We start from the raw sequence: 21,577 nt of genomic DNA on the forward strand, positions 1-21,577 counted from the left end.
GTAACTTAAATTACATCTATGTACAGTTAAATATATCACGTGCTATGTGTGAAGTGGTGAACAACTTTTTAGATAAGGAAACTAAAAATAACTGAACAGAAGGCTCGTGGATGTTTTTTTACTTTCAAATAATACATTAATATACTGAATACACCTAAAATGTTCATGAGTGATTCTATTGTATAACATTTTTATCACAATACTCTACATCAAATTAAATCAATGAATTTTGAATGTGCACTTTTAAATAAATTATTATTTTGCACTATTCTAGTAACCAAATACTTGTATAGAAAAGAAACAGCAGTGTTAAAGAGGAAACTCTGCAGTAGTGTGTATTTACATGCCATCTTCTGGCCAGTAACTTAAATTACATCTATGTACAGTTAAATATATCACTTGCTATGTATGAAGTGGTGAACAACTTTTTAGATAAGGAAACTAAAAATAACTGAGCAGAAGGCTCGTGGATGTTTTTTTACTTTCAAATAATACAGTAATATACTGAATATATCTAAAATGTTCATGAGTGATTCTATTGTATAACATTTTTATCACAATATTCTACATCAAATTAAATCAATGAATTTTGAATGTGCACTTTTGAATAAATTGTTATTTTGCACTGTTCTAGTAACCAAATACTTGTATAGAGAAGAAACAGCAGTGTTAAAGAAGAAAAAACTGTGATAGTGTGTACTTACACGCCATCTTCTGGCCAGTAACTTAAATTACATCTATATACAGTTAAATATATCACTTGCAATGTATGAAGTGAACAATTTTTTAGATAAGGAAACTAAAAATAACTGAGCAGAAGGCTCATGGATGTTTTTTACTTTCAAATAATACAGTAGTATACTGAATACATCTAAAATGTTCATGAGTGATTCTATTGTATAACATTTTTATCACAATACTCTACATCAAATTAAATCAATGAATTTTGAATGTGCACTTTTAAATAACATAAATGTGATTACTAAGAATGATAATATTTGTTCAGGCATTGAAAGTGCCTTAATTTATCAACTAAGTAGTTGTATAGAGAAGACCATTTAAAAGGGCAGTTTATATTAAAAGCTTAGTGACAAAATAAAAAGAATGTCTAGTAGACTTCATTGGTTATTGTTTTCAAGTATTTAGAGAATAAGTATATAGAGAATAAGTATATACTTCAGGGCTTTAGTAAGTTATTAATTAGTACTAAAATTTAAGTATTATATTAACCTAAACAATTAAGCAAGAAAAGAAAAAAGGAAAAAAAACAAACAAAAAAAAACTGCTTTATACTACTGTATTAAAGAGTTTAGTTTTAATATATTATAATCATACTTTAGTTGATACTTTGAGAGAAATAGTATCATCGGAGTTCTTTTTGTCAGTCTTTTGTTTCTTTTTTTCTCTTGCCTCCGACCAAATATTTTTTCCTGGAGCCCTTTTTAAAGTAGATGAATTTAACCAGTCCATTTCTTCAGGTAGTGGAATTATGTTATTATTCTTTATGAAAGATGTGGCTTCCTCTATGTTGTTGAATGTTCTCATGTCGTTGTTATATTGGATTCTTATTTTGGCTGGATAAGAGAGCTGCGCTTTGATTTTATCTTGTTTTAAAAGTTTTACTAATGGCCATGTTTTCGTCCTTATATCCAGAACTCTTGTTGAATAGTCATTATCAAATCTTAATAATGACTGTTTATACATAACAGGACTTTTCCTCCATGCAGATCTCAGTATAAGCTCTTTGTCCATAAAAGAAAGAAATTTAACTACTATGGATCTTGGAGCTGTTTTAGAAGAAATAAAAAGTGGCTTACCGATAGCTCTGTGTGCCCTTTCTATCCCATAAGATAAGCCTTCTTTTAGTCCGAGAACTTCAGGAAACCAAGAGTTCAAGAATGAGATAATGTCGTCACCTTCGGATTTCTCTGGAAGACCAAAAATCCTTATGTTTGTCCTTCTTTCTCTATTCTCTATATCATCAACTTTATTTATTAACCAAGTGTTCTGTTGTAGCAGAAATTGAGTATGTAGTTCACTTTCTTTTAACCTCCCATCAACATCACTTAAGGAAGTCTCAATGTCTGATATTTTTATTTGTTGCTGTTGTAAGATTTCTTTAAAAACTTCTGTTTGTTTTTGGCAGTTATCCTTAAGACTTTCTAGGTTTTCAGTAAATCTGTCCATTTTTAGCGATAAGTCCAGCAAAGTAGCAGATATCTGTTGCATCTCTTTTTTTATAATAGAGTCTGAGTGTGAATTCTTGGAGTTACTCATCTTCAAACAGTTTGAAATGTCCTCTGTAGTATTTGACAGGAAAATTTCAGAATTTTTTCTTCAAAATTGGTAGTTTTGTTATAAATTACTTCATCTTCAATATTTACCCAAATTTTTTTAAATATATTTAGTTTTTCCTGTATTTTCTAGTATGAGTATGAAGAGCTCAAAATCAAGCTGCTCTCAGTTAGCCATTAGGCTCCACCCCCTCGATCCTTTGAATTTCTGATGGTGTGGACTGGAACTTTTGTCTTTTGAAAATGTGCCATTTGAATCCATGAAAGAAAGCCAAAAGCCATCACTGCAGGAGTTGCAACAGATCTTTTGGTATTTTTTCCTGCATGTCAGTTGCTGCTGATTAGTGTCTTGCATTTGGACAGTGAAATATGCAGTCAGTATTTCTGAGTGGTACGTATTTGCGCTAATGATAAGTAAGTAGTTTACATAAGTAGTCTAGGAAAGCAGCAAGGATGGCTGTTACAATACTGGGACAGATAAGATGAAGTATAACCAACAGGAAACAAAATGTCCATTTTCCTGATTATTAATAAAACCTGTGTGCAGTTCTGGATGACTGCCCATCAGAAATACATCACCCAATATTGCAATCCTTAATTTTGAAACTGACTATTATTCTTTTAAAATATTCTTGCATTGGGGCTTTGCCGCTCAGTGCTACTCAATTTCTTTTTATTATACTCCGCACACTTTCAGCAGGCACCCATTCTGGACATTTTTTTTCTTTGAAAGGGTACAGACAAGAAAGACACAGATCAGAGAAAGGCAACAACAGTTGTGGTGCACAGAATGCAGCAGAAACAATATAAAAAGTCTTAAAAAAAGTGATGGGGATGGCTGAAGCTTTCGATCATATCAAGTGAATATACAGAGTTTAAATGAGTAATATCCTTTAAAGAATGAAATGATTGAGAAAGTACAATTGTGTAAAACTTTACCATAACAATAGATGTTCTTCTCTTCACTGTTGTAGTATTCTTTACCTAAGGGATCTCTACCAAGGTTGTCCAATGTCCAGCCAGTATATCAAAGCCTTTAGTACTCATAGGCACTGTACGAAACACATATGCTCCCCACGCAAGGTACAGGGCATAAAGGTGATGTATGAACAGACACACTCAGAACTGAAAAACCCCAGGACGAGCAGAATGTCCGCAATGACAAGGAAAACATATGCATCCAGAAAGAGGAAAAGAGCCTCTCAGCCTGTAGGGCAAGAAAAGAACAGGGCTAGAACAAGGACAGAGGGGGTAGGAGGAAGGGAGCAAATAATGCAACACAGAAGAGAAGGACATCTATTGTTATGGTAATATTTTACACAATTGCACAATGTCCTTCCATATCACTCCTAAGGGAGTGCACAAAAACTCAAGAGGAAGCCAGGGAGGAGGGTGGCACAAATGAACCCTCCAGAAACCCAAGCAGGATAGCCCTGGCAAAGCCAGCTCTGCTCCTGGAAATGACATCCACCTTGTAATGCTTAATGAAAGTATGAACAGATGACCAAGTAGCATCCTCAAGGATGGAATTGGTGTCCAGCCCCTTGAAAAAAGAACCAGAGGAGGCAACAGCCTTGGTGGAATGAGCCTTAACTGACAACAAATGACATTTTTTATTAAAAGAATAACAAAAAGAAATGGTCTTAGAGATATAGAAGGAGATGGTTTACTTAGAAACTGCCAAACCTAAGGTCTTGGGATGAAAAGAAACAAAAAGCTGCTCAGATTTATGAATAACTTTAATTTTGTCCAACTAATACCTGAGCAGTCTATGCAAATCCAAGGCGTGAAGATCCTTCTCAATGGCAGACTGTAGAGTAGGGAAAAATGAAGGAAGATGAATAGACTGATTAAGAGTCAACTCATTGACCACCTTTGGCATAAAAGAAAGATTGCAGAAGGGCATTTATACACTAATTTACAGTCATCAGGCACCTTGTAAAATCTATCAGGTTTCTTGGGAGCTAGGGACTGAGAATCAGGTTCCACAGAAGCTGCTGAAAAGGTAACAAGGAGGCAGCCAGAACTGGTGGAACAGGAGAAGGCTTGGGAGACTCCATCTGAAGGAGTTCATAATAGTTTTTCTGGATATCAGAAACTTGACAGGAGTCCCACTTAAAGAATTCCATCATACAGGAAACAGTTTCCCCCAAAAGAAAGTTCCTTTAAATGGGAAACTGGACTAATAGAATCCTGTTCCTCTGAACCATAGTCCAAGGGGGAAGGGATTTGAGAAGAGTAGGCTAAGGACTCTTCCCATGTATCCTGGTACTCATCAGAGGAGTCCAGCTCCTTAGGTTTCTTAAGAGGAATGGAAGACCAAGGAGGAGTAGCCACAGACACCCCCCCCCCAGAGGAAGTTTCAAAGCCATTAAAGTGTTAAATAACCTCTGAGTAAATTCCTGCCATTCTCATTGGGGATCCTTATCTGTAGGAGAGATACATTTGGTTTTCTGTTTCTTTTCCTGTGGGATGTCCACCCTAGGAGATTCAGACCCTTGGTAACACTTAAGAAGTGTAGTGGGGATCTCCTCCTATGTGAAAATTTGCTGAATCTCTCATGGTCCCTCGGAGATGATCAGTCCAGTTTCTCCCTCAACACCAGGAACAGACATTTATAAAGCCTCAGAGGACATGCAAGGAGATGGCTCCATTCAGGCCTCAGACAGGGTCGCAGCAGAGGAATCAAAAGCAACTACTGGGCAATCTTCTGGACTTTCACAAGCTTTGGCAGAGAAGTCTGGGGGAGGCTGGACAGCAGCTGTATCAGTCCTAGGTTTCTTGGCCTTTTTCTTGGATGATGGTTGAACCTCGGGATGGAAAGACTCAACCATAGCACCTTGAGCCAACAGCTTAAGATGTTGGTTTTCAAGGTAAATAGATAAGGAGGACAGATGACTATGTAGGGTCTTAGAGATGAAAGCTTGGCAGATAGAACACTGCATATAGTCATGGGAAGCACCAAAACAGAAGAAACACTGGTTGTGATGGACTTTATGGGGAATCTGCATCCCACACTGACATTTTCCCTTTCTGGATAACATGAAACCAATAAACAAAAATGAAAAAAGAAAGATAAGGAGAACCCCCAGTGAGGCACTTATCTGAAAAGTCTCTCAGTAACCAGCACAAAAAAAAAGGCATTCAGACTAAAGTTCAAAGCATGACATTCAGACTGTTGGCAAAGATGTTCTGAGTGTGTGTATCCATATGTCACCTTTATGCCCTGCGCCTTGCACGGGGATCATAAATGTGATGTATGATGCCTATAAATACTAAAAGCTTTGGTATACTGGCTAGAGATTCCTCAAGTAAAGAATACTTGCAACAGTGATATGGAAAGACATCAAGAGGATACCATTTAAGATAGAAGGTAGCTGGCTCTTGGGAGCTGTATGGAAGTTTTTTCACAGAAGGGATGGTAGATGATTAGCAATGAAATTTGTAGAGAGGGTAGGCTTAAAACAGCAAAGAAATTCAAGAAAACGTAATATAAAACTTTTCTTAAAGGATGAAAAAATAAACTACCATTTAAGTAAACTTCTGAAGAGCTAAAAAATTATTTTCCAGCGTGAAGATACAACTTAATAAAAGACAAAAAACGCTGAACCCCTGTGTCTTGAGATGCTCGAGAAACTGGACAAGGATGTGAAAATACAGTAAATAAAACTTTTAATGATCACAAAAGTTAAGCGCTTTCACTCGTACAATACAAGCTTCATCAGAACTGAAACCTATCAGTACACCTATACAAGTTAAATATAAACTTTTTGGCGCCAAAGTAAACAGCCAACATAATTTAAAGTGACAGTGCTGATTACATACACTATTAACATAAATATTAATATTAAAAACATTATGTAGAACTATATGATAAAAATATAAATATTTAAAATCTTTATACACAAAATGTATATATTAATGCATATATTTGATGCTTATATAATCATTAATTCCTGGTTCATTGGCAGCATCCGTGAATAACTGCCACCAGGTTTCTTTATAAAACAACAAACTTCTAGGGTCACCCCCTCTAGGATCAATATTAACACTATCAATAATACCAAATTTGAATTTATGGCCATCACCATATTTTTTGATGTGCTTAAAAAGCGCATTCTTCTCGTTTTTGGTCCTAATACTATATAAGTGTGCATAAATGCGTTTATTAAATTTCTGTTCTGTTTTACCAATATAGAATCCAGAACATGCTACGCATTTGGCCAGGTATATAACCCATCTAGTATTACAGTTCCCTTGTTTGAATCTAATAACTGTCTTGCTTAAATTGTCCAATACAATTTTTTCTTCCTCCAAAATTGTATAACATTGATGGCACATACCACATTTAGTGGTGTGTCTTTTACTTGGTGGTTTGTAGTCAATTTGTCTTTCCAATAACTTTTTGATATTCTGCCCCATCTTATGAATGAAAATCGGCTGGGTACCAAAAATGTGAACAAGATTCTGGTCCGCCAATATGATGTCCCAACTATTAATCATAATCTTTTTAAACTTGCCTACGTATGGGCCATACTCTATGATACATGCTCTTCCAAAATTGGGAGTATTTTGTTTGTGTGTGTGCTGTACCACCTCTGTCCTGTTAGCAAAATAATAATATTCACCTAATAAGAATTTGTATTTCTTGCCCCACTCTTGAACAATGCTCGTTGTTATTTTAGAAAAAATTGTATTGGACAATTTAAGCAAGACAATTATTAGATTCAAACAAGGGAACTGTAATACTAGATGGGTTGTATACCTGGCCAAATGCGTAGCGTGTTCTGGATTCTATATTGGTAAAACAGAGCAGAAATTTAATAAACGCATTTATGCACACATATAGTATTAGGACCAAAAACGAGAAGAATGCGCTTTTTAAGCACATCAAAAAATATGGTGATGGCCATAAGTTCAAATTTGGTATTATTGATAGTGTTAATATTGATCCTAGAGGGGGTGACCCTAGAAGTTTGTTGTTTTATAAAGAAACCTGGTGGCAGTTATTCACGGATGCTGCCAATGAACCAGGAATTAATGATTATATAAGCATCAAATATATGCTTTAATATATACATTTTGTGTATAATGATTTTAAATATTTATATTTTTATCATATAGTTCTACATAATGTTTTTAATATTAATATTTATGTTAATAGTGTATGTAATCAGCACTGTCACTTTAAATTATGTTGGCTGTTAACTAAAGTTTATATTTAACTTGTATAATAGGTTTCAGTTCTGATGAAGCAACTTTGTGATCATTAAAAGTTTTATTTACTATATTTTCGCATCCTTGTCCAGTTTCTCGAGCATCTCAAGACACAGGGATTCAGCATTTTTTGTCTTTTATTTAAGTAAACTTTACAGATTATCCAATAAAGAATGACGTAAGTGGACTAGGTAAACCAAGTTGCCCTCTTCAGCCACCAAGATCTATGTCTCTTTGTTACGAACTAAGTAAAATAAATAGAAGCGCTACATGTCAGTGATCACTAATTTCAAAAATTACTATACATACACTGGGAACAGAGAAATGCGTAGCAAACAAAAAGTCAGACTTGGACTAAAACAAATTTCAAGATGGGGATGTAACAGATTAGGAGGATAATGTAAGAGATCAGTGCACAGCTATAGCCTGGGGAAAATAAATTCATAAATGATAAGATGAACACACAGGAAAAGCAACATAAGAAGAATAAAAGAGCCTATAGCTTGAGGAAACAGAGTAAGAATCAAAGAACAATGGTGAGCTGATATGCAAGCTTGTAATACAAAAGCATACAATGTCCTAGACAGTGAGAAAATACATCAGTTCTTGAGTTCATATTTGCATATTGTACATTGATAATAGACATTCCAGCTGTTGCCATAACCTACCTTGTGGCTATTTATGAAATCATTGTCTTCTGAATTTCTGTATTACATTTCTGTTTTCAAAATTTAGATTAGTGTAAGATTATTGTAATTCAGATTAACTATACTAATCATAATGCATACATAAAATTTTCCAGTCTGAGAATTTCTCAGACACAAAATCTGGTATGCTTTCTTTTAATTCAGATACCAAAAAAAAAAAATAGCTGAATGAGTATGATTATCTTATGTTGGTAAGAGCTGTAACAGATGTAGCAGTAATATAGAATTTTCAAGTTATGCTGTGTTAGAATGTTTTTTTACAACCAGTAAAACATGGAAATGCATTCTGATTAATATTTCTATAGTGATGTGTCTATTAGTTATACCACATATAAACCAAAAATGTGACCCCGACCCCGACTACTTGTGCAAATGTATGATGCACTACGCACAGACTTTGATTTAGCTCCAGAAAACAGGTACAAACAAGTATATTATACAATGACTGGCCGTTAACATTCAAAAATGAGCACGCTGATTGGTCAGCCCAACCAGCGTGCCCATTGTAAATCGATAATATACCATCAGTAAATGTCCAGCCACAAAAGTATTACTGAGCAGCCAGACTTTATCATCTATTAGTATGTGGAGCTATGCATTAGTCTGAAGGAAAGAACATCTGAAACTGAAAAGCATGTCATTATTTAGTGACTTTGTTCCTCATGATATCTGTGGTTTTCCAACAAATCACAGAGTAACAAAGTCAGTAATTACATGCATTTCAGTTTCAGACTTTCTTTCCTTCCAAGAATCCAATTCTTTCTCAAAACTTTAGGTTTATAAGAGCAACATTACCCATCCCTCCTTTATTTATAGCTTTCACATTCCTTAAAATAAGAGGTGGAGAGGTACTTATGAGAGTAAAGTAAAATACAAGAAAAATCAGGTACATTCTGTACAACTAAAGAAACATACCTGAGTTTCCTTGTAGTTTGCCCATATCTCTTATACTTCTAAACTGGCCAGAGGTTACAGCTTTTTTCTTTTCCACAAAAAAAAAAAAAAAAGCTACGGAGCTCTTCCTGTTTACGTTGCTTGCTTTCAAAAGCACTGATGTACTGTGCTGTGTAAACATGGGAATGGAAGTACATCAGCAAAACAGCAGAATTGTGAAACAACGTGGACGAACACCATAGCACCATTATACAGACATTATTTAAGAAAAGCAAGTAATTTTTTTCTTAAATAATGTCATTGTATAATAGCAATAACTGACTTCTGGGTGTGGTATATTGAAGATTTACCCATGATTGGCTTTGTTTAATCACTCGGGTTTCGCCCTTGTGATTAAATCACACCAACTGTAGGTAATTCTTCAATATACACCCACGTTGTCAGTTATTGCTATAACATATGACAGAATGCTGTCATTCACCAGAATATGTGCATGGAATCATGATGTCATACTGTAACAGTTATGGGAAAGAATTGATTAAGGAAGTGCTGGAAGGTGCAGTTAAAATCTTCTTGAGATGCCATACAGTTTCAAGTTGCTCTGCTGTCATTCCATACTAATAGGACATTTATAGTAACATACAAATATTCTTAAGGATATGTTTATGCTTGGAGGCTTTTATCCTTTTGCTGTATAATATTAACAGGAAGGGATAGTAACTGCTGATGGAGAATCAGGTAGTGACAGCATTGGAGAGGTTATCTGTACAGTAAGGGCCCCATCAAGATTACTGCTATTTCTAGGTAGAAGGTTGGTTCTGGCAAAATCATACATAATCTGGAAGAGATTAAACTTAGCCAGCAGAGTAAAAGGTCTATAATGGTTTTATAAGATCAATCATACATGTGCTTGGAGGGGCACTGAATTTTGACAAACCACCACTTAATAAAAATTAATTTGCCTTGGAATAGTTCCTGTTACTGGTTTTAATGGGATTACAGACTTGATTTTGATTTCAGAGGAGACAGCCTTATGGTCAGACCTTACCAGGGAGGATGAGACTTTGGGAGTGTTTAGCATTCTCCCATATTTGTAAGCACAAGGTCCAGTATGTTGGAACCTCTAGTAAGCTTATTCACTATTTGGTCAAGGCTGTTTATATTTATGAAGGCCAGGAATCTCTATGCCTTTAGAGTTGAGGCTGTTTCCCCTTCTACAGAGAGCTAACTAAGTCTCCCACAAGTAGAGTGGGAGTTGGGACATGGAGGGTGACCTGTAACAAGCTAGGATATGGTACAGGAGTTTGTCTGTGGCGGTCTGCACATAGAGGAACTCCAGCACATCATCCTGTTTGACAGCCTAGAGGTATGCTTGTTATTGATGAATATTGTGATGCCTTCACCTTTAGCCCTTGTCTGTGCAGCTACTGGTCTGAAAGTGTGGAAGACACTGAAACCTTGTACTGCCAGGGTACTTACTCTCTGCCTATTTAAACCATGTCTCGGTATCTGCACTGATGTCTATATGCTTGAGTGTGCGGAGGGCTTGTAAGTAGTGTAGTTTTCATTTTGGTACCTGACAATCAGTATTACCTTGAAGTTCCGTGGATTGATTGATGTTCTTCATGAAGCTGGGACTGTTTTTGGCTACATGCTTTACTAAATAAATAAACTAAGCCTATACAAAGAATCTCTGCCACTGAGTATGTAGGATATAGTATATCAAGACCTTCTAGTTTGACAAATAAGAAAGTGATCTTCTTTTTGACCTTCTGTTATGATTTTTAAATGCCAGCGCTATGATTTTTACCACTCAGATATTGAGTGGTATGGTAACACTGCTGGATCAAGACACCTGGATCTTAGCAAGGGGACTCTGCTAATGAAACAGATGTTGTTCTAAATAAGGGTTCCACTAGTTTGACCAATGCTGGTGGGGATAAGCTGGATATGGAGCTGGAGAAAAGTATTCATTTTTTATGTCCTCCAGTTATGCTTTGAAATACCCTCAAAAGGAAGACCATGTCCAGAGCAGAATGAACAGCAGCAATGACAGTTCTCTGAACAGAATTTAAAACATGAAGCAATAAACAACATCACATCATAGAAAAGCTCACCAGCTTAGATGTAAACCCATATGTCACAAGATGGGCAAAAAACTGCTCAAGGACAGAACCCACAGGGTTAGTTTGCTGTGGTGCCATGTCAGACTCTAAAGCCGGTCATGGTGTCCCCACAGGGGCCTCCTGGGCCCCCCCTGACTTGGCATTTTTTTTTTTGAAGTGCAGGCAAACATAGGGGGGTGTGGCTGACAAAATGCATGACTGACTGCTGGGCACCATAATATGGTGGCACTCCCATCAGACACAGACATCCTCCAGGTCAGAAATGGATAACTGGTGCCAGTGCCAGAGCCATGGCCTAAATGCCAAAAAATAAAGTCATATAGTCATACCCTTAACCTTAATTACAAATACCCACAATTACCACATATTGGTAAAAAATTAAACAGGAAAGAAAAGGGACCAGGGTAATCAGGACCCAACACAACCTTTCTCTCTTGACACTCACATTTATTGCCAAAGTGGTTAGGAAGACCTCATACAGGCCACCATGCGACCATGAAGGGATTCACATCAGGTCAGGAGAGAGGTCTTTTTACAAGTACTCTTCACTTATCAGACCAATGATTGAGTACAGCCCCCCACAAAGAGAATCTTACCTAGACCCCAAAGCAAGCCTTAAAGTTCCTCCCAAAAAGTCTCAAGGGGTCAATAAAAACATATGTCATCGCTGCCTGACAGAAGCAGTTGATCTGCACCTGTCCATACTGTCTGTGCCTGAGCTACAAGCTCAGGGTGATGTCCACTTACGACATAACTCCCCATGTCCACCAAAAAAATCCACACAAATCAGAATCCAAGACTAAAAAAGCAAGCGAAAGGACAAAGAGACTTAAACGGGGAGAACCTGGGGATGCTGACCAGGGCATCACCCAGTCCATCTCCAACCCAGAGAGAGACTCCAGAGACTATGTGGCAGAGGGCCCCCTGGGAGAACCTATGAACCTATGTTCATGCCATCCAGTGCAAAAATATTCCACTTGCCCTTTTTGATGCTAAAATATAAGTGGGTGGCAAACTGTATGGTCTTAGTTTTCCTGAGATTAAATAGCATACTGAAATGGATTAGTCCAAAACAAAACAGAGTTAGATCTTCCTTAAGTTTGGATAATATTAGATTATATACTTGATTAGATACCAACTCATCCACTTAAAAGAGCTTATTTATCTGAGTGCACTCCAATACTAGTGCATTAAGATAAAGTGCAAAAAGTACAGGACTAAGAACTGAACCCTGAGATTCCCCATTCAGTATAGAATTTGAATGTTGTTGTTGTTGGTCAGTTGTCACGCTAAAGGATCTATAACTTAAAAAAACAAGGAAAAAGTTATGGGTATTAGCCCAGCCAGGGAAAGCTCTTCTAATAACATGGTGTGATTTACAGAGGTGAATGCTTTGAAAAGGTCTGTGATCAGTGCGTCAGTAAACATGCCCTCTTCCATAACATTGAAAACTGAATTGCTAAAGGAAAGAGGTGCAGTAAAGGTGCTGTTATAAAGTTTGAATATAGACAAAATATATGCACATAATATCATCCAGAAGCATGCATTTGAATTTATATCTTTTAATTTCAAATATTCAAGATACCCTCTTTATGATAAGCAGAACAGATAGGACGACTTCATGTGACCCTACCTCATCATCAACAATAGCATAGTTTTGGAACTATACATTTATATTTTACATTTAAGGAATAAAGTCTGGCAGTTCTGTCTGGCAGTTAGCATAGAGGATTAACGCTATAAGCTGATAGTGAGCTCTTCTAGTATACTTCATGTAATCCTAGGTTTGATTCCCTTAGTCTCCGTTTGTGTACTGTGTGATTCTGAGCCTGTCACCTAACCAGACAACATTACTCAGCTGCCCCTGAAAAGTGGCTTGTGCCCTGTAGGTTTACTAGGTTGAAATGAAGAAAAAGAATAGCTATTTAAAATGTCATAACACAGAATGCAGAGATCTGAAATGAGACCAAAAACCTGAACATCCAGACATATTTATATTAAGTTCAAGATTGCCATTTCTCAGAATATTCCTTTTCTAAGAGGTATGATAATCTTGGAGTTGGCATATATAAGTCTGGTGGTGTGGGGGGCTTGCCCCAGCACTGGGGAGTCTAGACAAGCTTGCCTCCCTACCAAAAAGAAGTTTAAAGGAGAAAAGTAATGGTCAGTGTTCACTCTTATCCTCTGTTTTCAGTGGTTTTCTTTCCAGTAAGTTGAGACATATCAATCCAAATCTCAACAGAGAGACAAAAAAGTCATAATTGGGAATATAATAGAAATTGTCAAGATACAACCACTGTGAGAAATTCCATGTACAAAAACCTTCAAGTGCAGGATTAAATCATGAAAACTACTAGAGTTGTAGTTGTAAAATTTAAAATACACTCAAATACTTTTTAAAGCATTTTCATTCCAGATGTTTTATATTTACACTACCTTGTGAGCAAAACTCGATATAGTGTTCAGTTTCTGCCAAAAAAATGATACTTCAGGCTTAAAAAATATACATTAGTTTGTAAACTTTAAATGAATAACATTATATGTATAGCTTGGTCCAAATACATTTCAATGTTAAACAATACAGATCTGTCAAAACACTGATAACTTGCAAAGTCATAAGGGTGTTAATAATTTTTAGTAAGCATTCAACTTCATTATCGTTTTTAAACCAAGATTTTAATCTGTTTGCAAAGCAAATTGCAGAGTAGTGTTTACATTTCTTCCACAAAAGATGAATTTTCAGAATTACTGTAGCTGTAAAATGTGCTTTGTAAATACTGGGAAGGATATGACAAATTACAACTATCGCATTCATAAGCAGCTCTTTTACATATAAACTGAAAGTAAACCAGACCAATGGATGTTTAAATTATGACTTCTCCCTGTCGACCCTCATCCTACTAATGGGGAACGAATGGGCTGATCGATAGTCAGTGGGCGGGAGAAAAGAAAAAAAAAATCCGGCTTTGTATTAGAACACTACCCCACTGGCATGTCTGTGCAGACATGGGTGTGCCCAAACTGATTGACAGGGCAAACTCGTGTGATGTGGCATGGTAATCATGGCTGACTGACAAGCCATGCAGGTTTGCAAGTGACATCCTGAATATTCATTGGGAATATTCATTATATGAGGGTAGTGTGCCGTTTTGAAAAATACAGTCATTGTCAGGGAGTTGTTCTGTGTTTATTTGTCCTTTTATTACACCATGCAAGGAAAAGTTACTTCACCAAAGTCAGTTTCTTTGCTATAGTTTTGTATAGCAATTGCTTTCGTAGGGCGGCAGACCCCCCCCCCTGCATCCCCCATGTTTCTTTACCATACTTTTGTACAGTAAGCACTTTTGCAGGGGGGCAGGCCACTACATAAATACACCAACTCCATGTTAGCAGTGCTGTGAGGAAATTGCTAAAGTAGGTGTGGACGCAGTGGCTACAGAGCAGTACATGAAGCATACTCTCTCTGATGTCAAGTATTGTGCATGCCATATTGCAGAAGTAGCTTAAAAAACTGCTGTTTTCTACTAAGAACTACAGTTGCTTATACTTCTTCCTTATGTGTGCATTCAGGTCCTACTCAGAAGCTTGCTTTTAATTGCATAATATATACTATACAATTACAGCAGCGTGCAGATTCAACTATTTTGCATGAACTTCAAGTCACTGCTTTGAATATTAATTTTGTTGAAGGAGGTCTTCTCATGTTTATTCAGACATATGCTAACAATAAATGTCATACACAGGGTGTTGGGCGGAGTTTGGGTGGTCCTTGCTACTGAGTATCTGGTGGGGTAGTGTTCTAATACAAAACCAAATATCCTTTCACTGAATATAATTTTTCTGAATTAAAGCTCATGGTTTAGACAATGACAGTTGCCCATAATGTTAACCCATTAAAAGTCAAAGCATTCAGTCATAGAATGACTACAGTTTGTTCTTGAATTTGAACAACTTCTTATGTTATTAGGTAATTGGTTCCATGATTTGCTACTCATTTTAAGATCCAGTTTATAGAGCTTGTCTTTTTTTTTTTTAAGTAATATTCATTAATTTAATTTGTTTCTTACCTGGAAATTTATATAACTTATAACATTCAAGAATGAAGGCATCATTACAAGCCTTGTGTACTTAGATCACTGGATGTGTATTCACAAATTTCTCTGTAATTGACTGATACTGTCATGGAGAATTGAGGCCTGGCCTGAAGGAGAGTACTGGCAAGGTATAAATGGTCATGAGACTAAATGACCTGGAATATCTGAGAGATCTATGAATAGACAAGTATATATATATATATATATATATATATATATATATATATATATATATATATATATATATATATATATATATATACATATATATATATATATATATATATATATATATATGTCTTGTACATATCCCAAAAAGTGTCCCAACAACAAAAATAGGTGAGATATGTTTGTAACTACAGCCATTGTACTCATTTCTAGAGCACTAAGAGACAATTATACAAAACTAAAAGTAAACATGGGCCTTCGTTATTAAAAAGACCTGTTGTTCTGCCTTTAGATTACCACAATGACAAATCTCCATAGCAAGCTCTTAACAATACAATATGTCTTTTGGTAATAAAGAGGCATTCATACAGTATCTTTCATGCCACGCTAAAGTAAGCAGAACTGCTGCATTTTGACATGCATGTAGCACTTCTGACATTATTCATATCACAGCCATGCCAGTCTATATAGACAGTTGTTCATTACACTATTAAATGAAATCAATTTTGTCAAGTGTTACTTCACACTGTAGCCATTTCACTAAAAAACACCTTTAGGGCATAGCAAAAACTAATGTTACATTTTTTAACTAGTCCCCCACCCCAAAAATGTCAATATTCTTTTTTTATTACTGTAACTTGGCAAAAGGGGAAAATTCCCTGATATAGCTGCTCTGGACTCAGCATACTAGCCTTTGGTGAACAGGAATTTGCCAATCTTGATTAAGATTGATTACGCTGAATACACCAGCTGCCATGGTTATTTTTCTCTGATGTAACTATGGCATTGTATTGTCATGTTCAGTGGCTGCAAGATTTATGATAAGACAGGAGAACTGTAAGGTGAAAATAAAGTCACCATGGCACACAAGGAACTTAGTAAGAAACAGCTCTGGGCGATACAGAAATATTACGTGAATAATACTTTATACACATTACATATTTCTGTAGAAGTAGAAATTTAATTAAAAACCAGACAAAATCAAAGAAGCCTATTAAATATTACAAAATAATGTCAAAGATTCATGCATATGAGTTTTATTCTCTTTAAGTTTCACAATATCTGAAATGTTTAACAGTCCTGCTTCTATAGACACCATTCTAAGAAATGTTCTTATAAGACTGTGGTCTGGTCTAAAAGGAAATACAAAAAGTATAAGCGCTTGAGTGTTTATTTGATAGCTGCTGTGACATAGGTTGTAAAATGTACACTGCTAAAGAAAGAACAGTAGAGCAATTCATATCCACTCAGCGGTATCATTTTAAGGTAAAATAAACAGCAATGTTAAGTAAATAAGACAGGATTCAAGACCAGCTACTTTAAAAGATCATCCAATTTATATTGCTTACATGTCAGAACAGCAAAAAGGGGCATGCTTTACAGAAAAAAACATTCTACCTTGTACTTATTTTCACTTTATTTCTGCATACATTAATAAAGGTTTCATGGATGCATTTCAGTCATTATATTCCACAAATACAAATATTCATCTTTTTTTTTCAGAGACAGATTCCTCTTTACCAACACATGGATATATTAATTTGAACACAAAAATAAGTATATTCTATTTAATAGCAGCTGACTAACATCTAGACATCTGTGCTTAAATTGCTTGTTAGACAAGTCAGTCTCTCTGCAATACCATGTGTTTGCATGGAAAACAACACAGTACAAACACACATTAGCAGTCTAAAATCCCTTCATACAGTTAAATATAACCAACCTGTAATATGCGTCGTCATAGGCTCAGAAAGCTCTTCCACTGTATCAAACATTTTTTTATAACCACTTGCTGGATGTTCAACCCTGAAAGTTAGAAATCATTATTAGCACTGAACGATCTCTGAAGCAATAGTAAGGTAATAATCAAAATAAAAATATATTTACAAAAACTTTAAATCATATTAACTTTTCAGTACTGTGTTGCACTATCGGTAGTAATGATAAATGTAAACAAGTGGCAACATAAAATGAAATAATTTAATCCGTTTCAAAATGACTAAACACTCATCAGGGGCAAAACCTTTTCCTAGTCTTTAATTAGGCATAAAAGCATTCTCTTTGTCAGGGTCATCCAATAATCTCTACAAAATAAATGCACATTCTGGAAATTTCGGATAAAATTAACCTGAATTATTTAAAAAAAAAAAAGTGGAAATGCAACTTACCGGCTTACCATTTTTACTATTTGTGTTTTTCAGATCAAAATGAAGCAACTTTCAAACTGAAAAAATAAATAAATAAATAAAAACATCTGTGGTTCTTGTTTTTATACTGAGCTCTTAAATCCTGCTTACAATAGTAAGAAGTTTAACAAATACCTCCAGCCAATCACACTGAATTAGAGAAACAATACTTGCTTTCAAGTCATGAGTTTGAAGCTTCTTTGTTCTTGGCATTTTACATCACAGGATCATTTGAAACTTTTCCCAGTCTAAATCTAAATCTCTGCATTCAAAGCTGGATTTAAAAGAAATGAGGGGCACACTTAAGCTACACACAAGCAACTTTTCTTCAGAGATGCAGTGCATTGTAACTGCATTGTTAAGGCTTAAACCTCAAACCTAATAAATCTATGCTCTAAAAGCAAGTTGCTTGGTGCACATCACAAAATGCTACACTAATTATGTCTTGGGGGCATGTTTTACAACTGCATAACAACATTGCCGTTTCTGCAATTGTAATTTATTTCTGCTGCTTAACATTTTTGCATGAGCTACAGGAAATCTGCAAAACTCCCAGAGTACTATAGTAGATGAGAATGCACGTTGTTTTCCTTGGTACAGTAGTGCTAGCAAAAAGTGATATTTATACTGAATAAGTCCGTTTGGAAGCAGGCACACTCCCAACATGTGAGAAAATGTATATGCAATCTATGTACTCAAAAAATCTGCATTTTACAGTTGATGGGGCCATGGAACACTGGAAATGATTGCTGAGTGAAGTGATGGAATCAGAGGCTAAGATTCACGAAAGGCTTGCACTAGATACAAACCCCTAGGCACAAATTCCATCGTGAAGAATATTAATTTTGGAAGCATTTGGCCAGCAGAGATCTCTGCTATTGCAAGCCTAAGTAAGTGTATGCAGCGTGACCTTAAGTCTCTATAGCAGTGGCAGTTTTCAGTTTTTAGACAACGTCATGGTTTGCACAACATATATCCTGCCATCAGCTGTGCATGCTGAAAACAAAACACTGTGCAGATACATCCAACAGTGGTGATCCATAGTCAGAGCAGCAATCAGAGTCCCCCGTTAGTCTTCTCTACGCTGCTAGTGAGCTGGGACTACTGCCGCTGCTTTCTCACACTAGTAGTTAGGGTTCCCCCAACACCCTTCCACCCTGGCACCCTCAACCATCCTGTCAGCAATTAAATTCCACCACCTACCACCATTTTTACTGTCAACAATTAAGCCCTCTTCTAATTCTAAACCTCCCCACTACAACTGACTTCCCACCCAGCCCTTCAGTGACTGGAGTCCCCAACCTCTGCACTTACCCATCCAGCAGAGATTAGTCACTCCAGCCTTCCTTATGTTATACTCAAGCAGACTGATGTCCTTAGCATTCCCCACCATACATATGATAATATCTGACACCTTTAGCTTCCCTTCTCACCCATCTTGCACTGAGCAGTGTCCCACGCCTTCCCACACCTGACAATCCAGAAAGTACCAGCATCTCCCATTATACAGGTGTCAGTAACTAGAGTTTTATTTTATTTATTTATCTTTTTTTTACAAGGTTAATCCCACTTAGCTAGTGGCCCCTTTGCAAGGGAGACCCTAGCTGTTAGTTGTACAGGCGGGGGAAATTTGACCAGGACACCAGGTAACTTTCCTTTTGATAAATGCCGTGGGATCTTTTACATCTTTCTGAGCTACCTCCCACTATTTGGGACCTTGGTTGAATGACAGTATTTGATCTTGTCTATCTTGTCAACAATCAGATTTCACCTCTCACCAACATTTTGTCATCAGCCTACAAGACTAGCTTACCTCAGCTGCAAGACAGCAACTGTTACATCCCTCACCAATCCCAGTTGGTAGGGTATTGACCAGTCTCCACCCAGCAGCCTACATACCCCTATTGTTGGTGATTAATGGGCCCCCCAAAGAAACCCCTAACTTACAAACCTTCCTGTTTCTTCTAGTCTTGGCACATTACTACAGAAAACCATTCAGTGAAATATTAAAGGAAATAAGGTACAAAGTGATTTTTAAAAATATTTTCACATCGGTATCACTGCAGTCGGTGCCATTTCAGAATAAAGTATTGGTATTAACAACAACAACAACACTGCCACAGTCAGGGCCCCACTTCCCATCTCAGATAGTAAAGCCTGGCATCAATGGCCTTGCAGTTAGCATTACAGAACCATTGTTGTTTTTGACTGACTGCTAAAATCACTGACAACAACAAAACGAGAATAAAATATGACAAGTGATTATGTGGGTATTCGCAGTACTTAACTGCAGTAGTAGACGAGGTCCAAAGAGCAAAGAAAACTTATGATCTACTGATACAGAACCCTCATGTCTGACTCTAGCACTGATGACCTTGGTAAAGAAACATGCTTACAAAACTTGATGACTAACTGGGGTGGATACAGATGATTGTCTGAATCAATGATTTCCTTACTGTAAGAGAAAGTGAGAATGCTTTATATTAATCCAAGAGGTTGTGGAAAATTAGTGTACTGGAAAGAACATGGAGAGTTATGACAGCTTGACTGAAGTGGGCATATGTAATGAGGGGGTCTATGTTCAGCCATCGAACAGAAAAAGCATCGAATGGCATGTCTCGTCGAACATGCTATTCGTCGGGCTGCTCGAGTAAGATTGCATTACAGTAGGGATTAGGAAATTTGCCCTTTCTCCACTGTAGTGTGATCTTAGAGTTGGTGTATATAATTAGCGGGGGGATATGAGAGGCACAGATCCCCACATAAGGAGTTTCTCTGAACAATGTTTTCAATGTAATGCCATTCAGCAATTTTCCTGTTCAATGGCTGAACACTGACTCGTAAAGAGGAGTACATGCTGTAACTGTCAGAACACATGCACGCACACACACACACACACACACACACACACACACACACACACACACACACACACACACAGCTACAGCATGATGCTGAGCTCAGCACCAGCTCACCATCTCCAACTGCCTCCAAAGTGAGAAAAGTGAATAAGGAAGAGGGGTCAGCAGACTGGATATAATTTCCAACAGGGCCAAGGAAAATACACAGAAACAACAAGAGAAGGAAGAGAAACACAGGTAAACCAGTAGTCTCTTATTCTGTTTTCTAGTATTCAGTGTTTCTGTATGTCAGTCAAAGGCTGGGATTCAGAAAGACAAAAAAGCATTGTGCAAAATTAAGCAAAACTCAGAAAAATCATAAAATGATTGTGCAAAAAAAGTTGATTTGTAAAATTTAGTTCCACAGAACTATATAGCAGGATACAGCAGATCTGCATGACCCAGCCAAACCAAAAAATGTAGTTCCTGAAATCTGGAAAATTTCATACATTATACCTCTCCACAAAGGGGGTAACTCTAAAGAGTTAACTATCGGTCCATAGCAATACTCTCACCTCTGTCCAAAATATTAGAAACACAACACTTGCAACCTTCTCACAAATACTTAACATGGCTTCAGGCCCTACCACAACACCACAACTGCACTTATGTCATTCACCCACACAGTCAATAACCACAGAAATAATGGCAACTATGTCTCTGCTGTCCTTCTTGACCTCTCCGAGGCTTTTGATATGGTCAACCACAACAAGCTGATGAGCTCACTTTCTGAACTAAATCTTAGCAAGACTACCATGTCCTGGTTCCAAATCTACGTGACAGGTAGGCAGCAAGCAGTTTAATGGAGGTAGGAACTCTCACCTCTATTACCTGTCACTCTAGGAGTTCCCAAGGCTCCATCCTTGGACCTTTACTCTTTTCTGTCTTCACTAATAACCTTCATACTTCTACTAGAAGCCTCAGTCATCCAATATGTGGATGACTCAACACTAATCTGCTCGTCTCCTTCCCTCCAAGAACTACAAGCCCA

The 21,577-nt window shown here is 36.8% G+C and overlaps 1 protein-coding gene across 2 annotated transcripts in view; it reads right to left on the bottom strand.

The window, feature by feature from the left end:
- RPE65 (retinoid isomerohydrolase RPE65) overlaps positions 1-17,789 on the bottom strand; it is a 250,271-nt gene extending 232,482 nt beyond the window's left edge. The window contains exons 1-2 of one of the 2 annotated variants that reach the window (XM_044085604.1): positions 17,669-17,789; positions 17,224-17,306 (exon numbers count right to left, since the gene is read on the bottom strand). In XM_044085604.1, the coding sequence (XP_043941539.1) occupies positions 17,224-17,306; positions 17,669-17,679 (94 nt within the window). In that variant the 5' untranslated portion in view covers positions 17,680-17,789. The remainder of the gene's footprint in view (positions 1-17,223; positions 17,307-17,668) is intronic. The other variant, XM_044085605.1, reaches the window with a different exon arrangement.
- Between the last annotated feature and the right edge of the window lie 3,788 nt (positions 17,790-21,577).

Source organism: Protopterus annectens, chromosome 10.part0 (assembly GCF_019279795.1).
Source record: "Protopterus annectens isolate FY-2018-M chromosome 10.part0, PAN1.0, whole genome shotgun sequence".
NCBI lineage: Eukaryota > Metazoa > Chordata > Ceratodontiformes > Protopteridae > Protopterus > Protopterus annectens.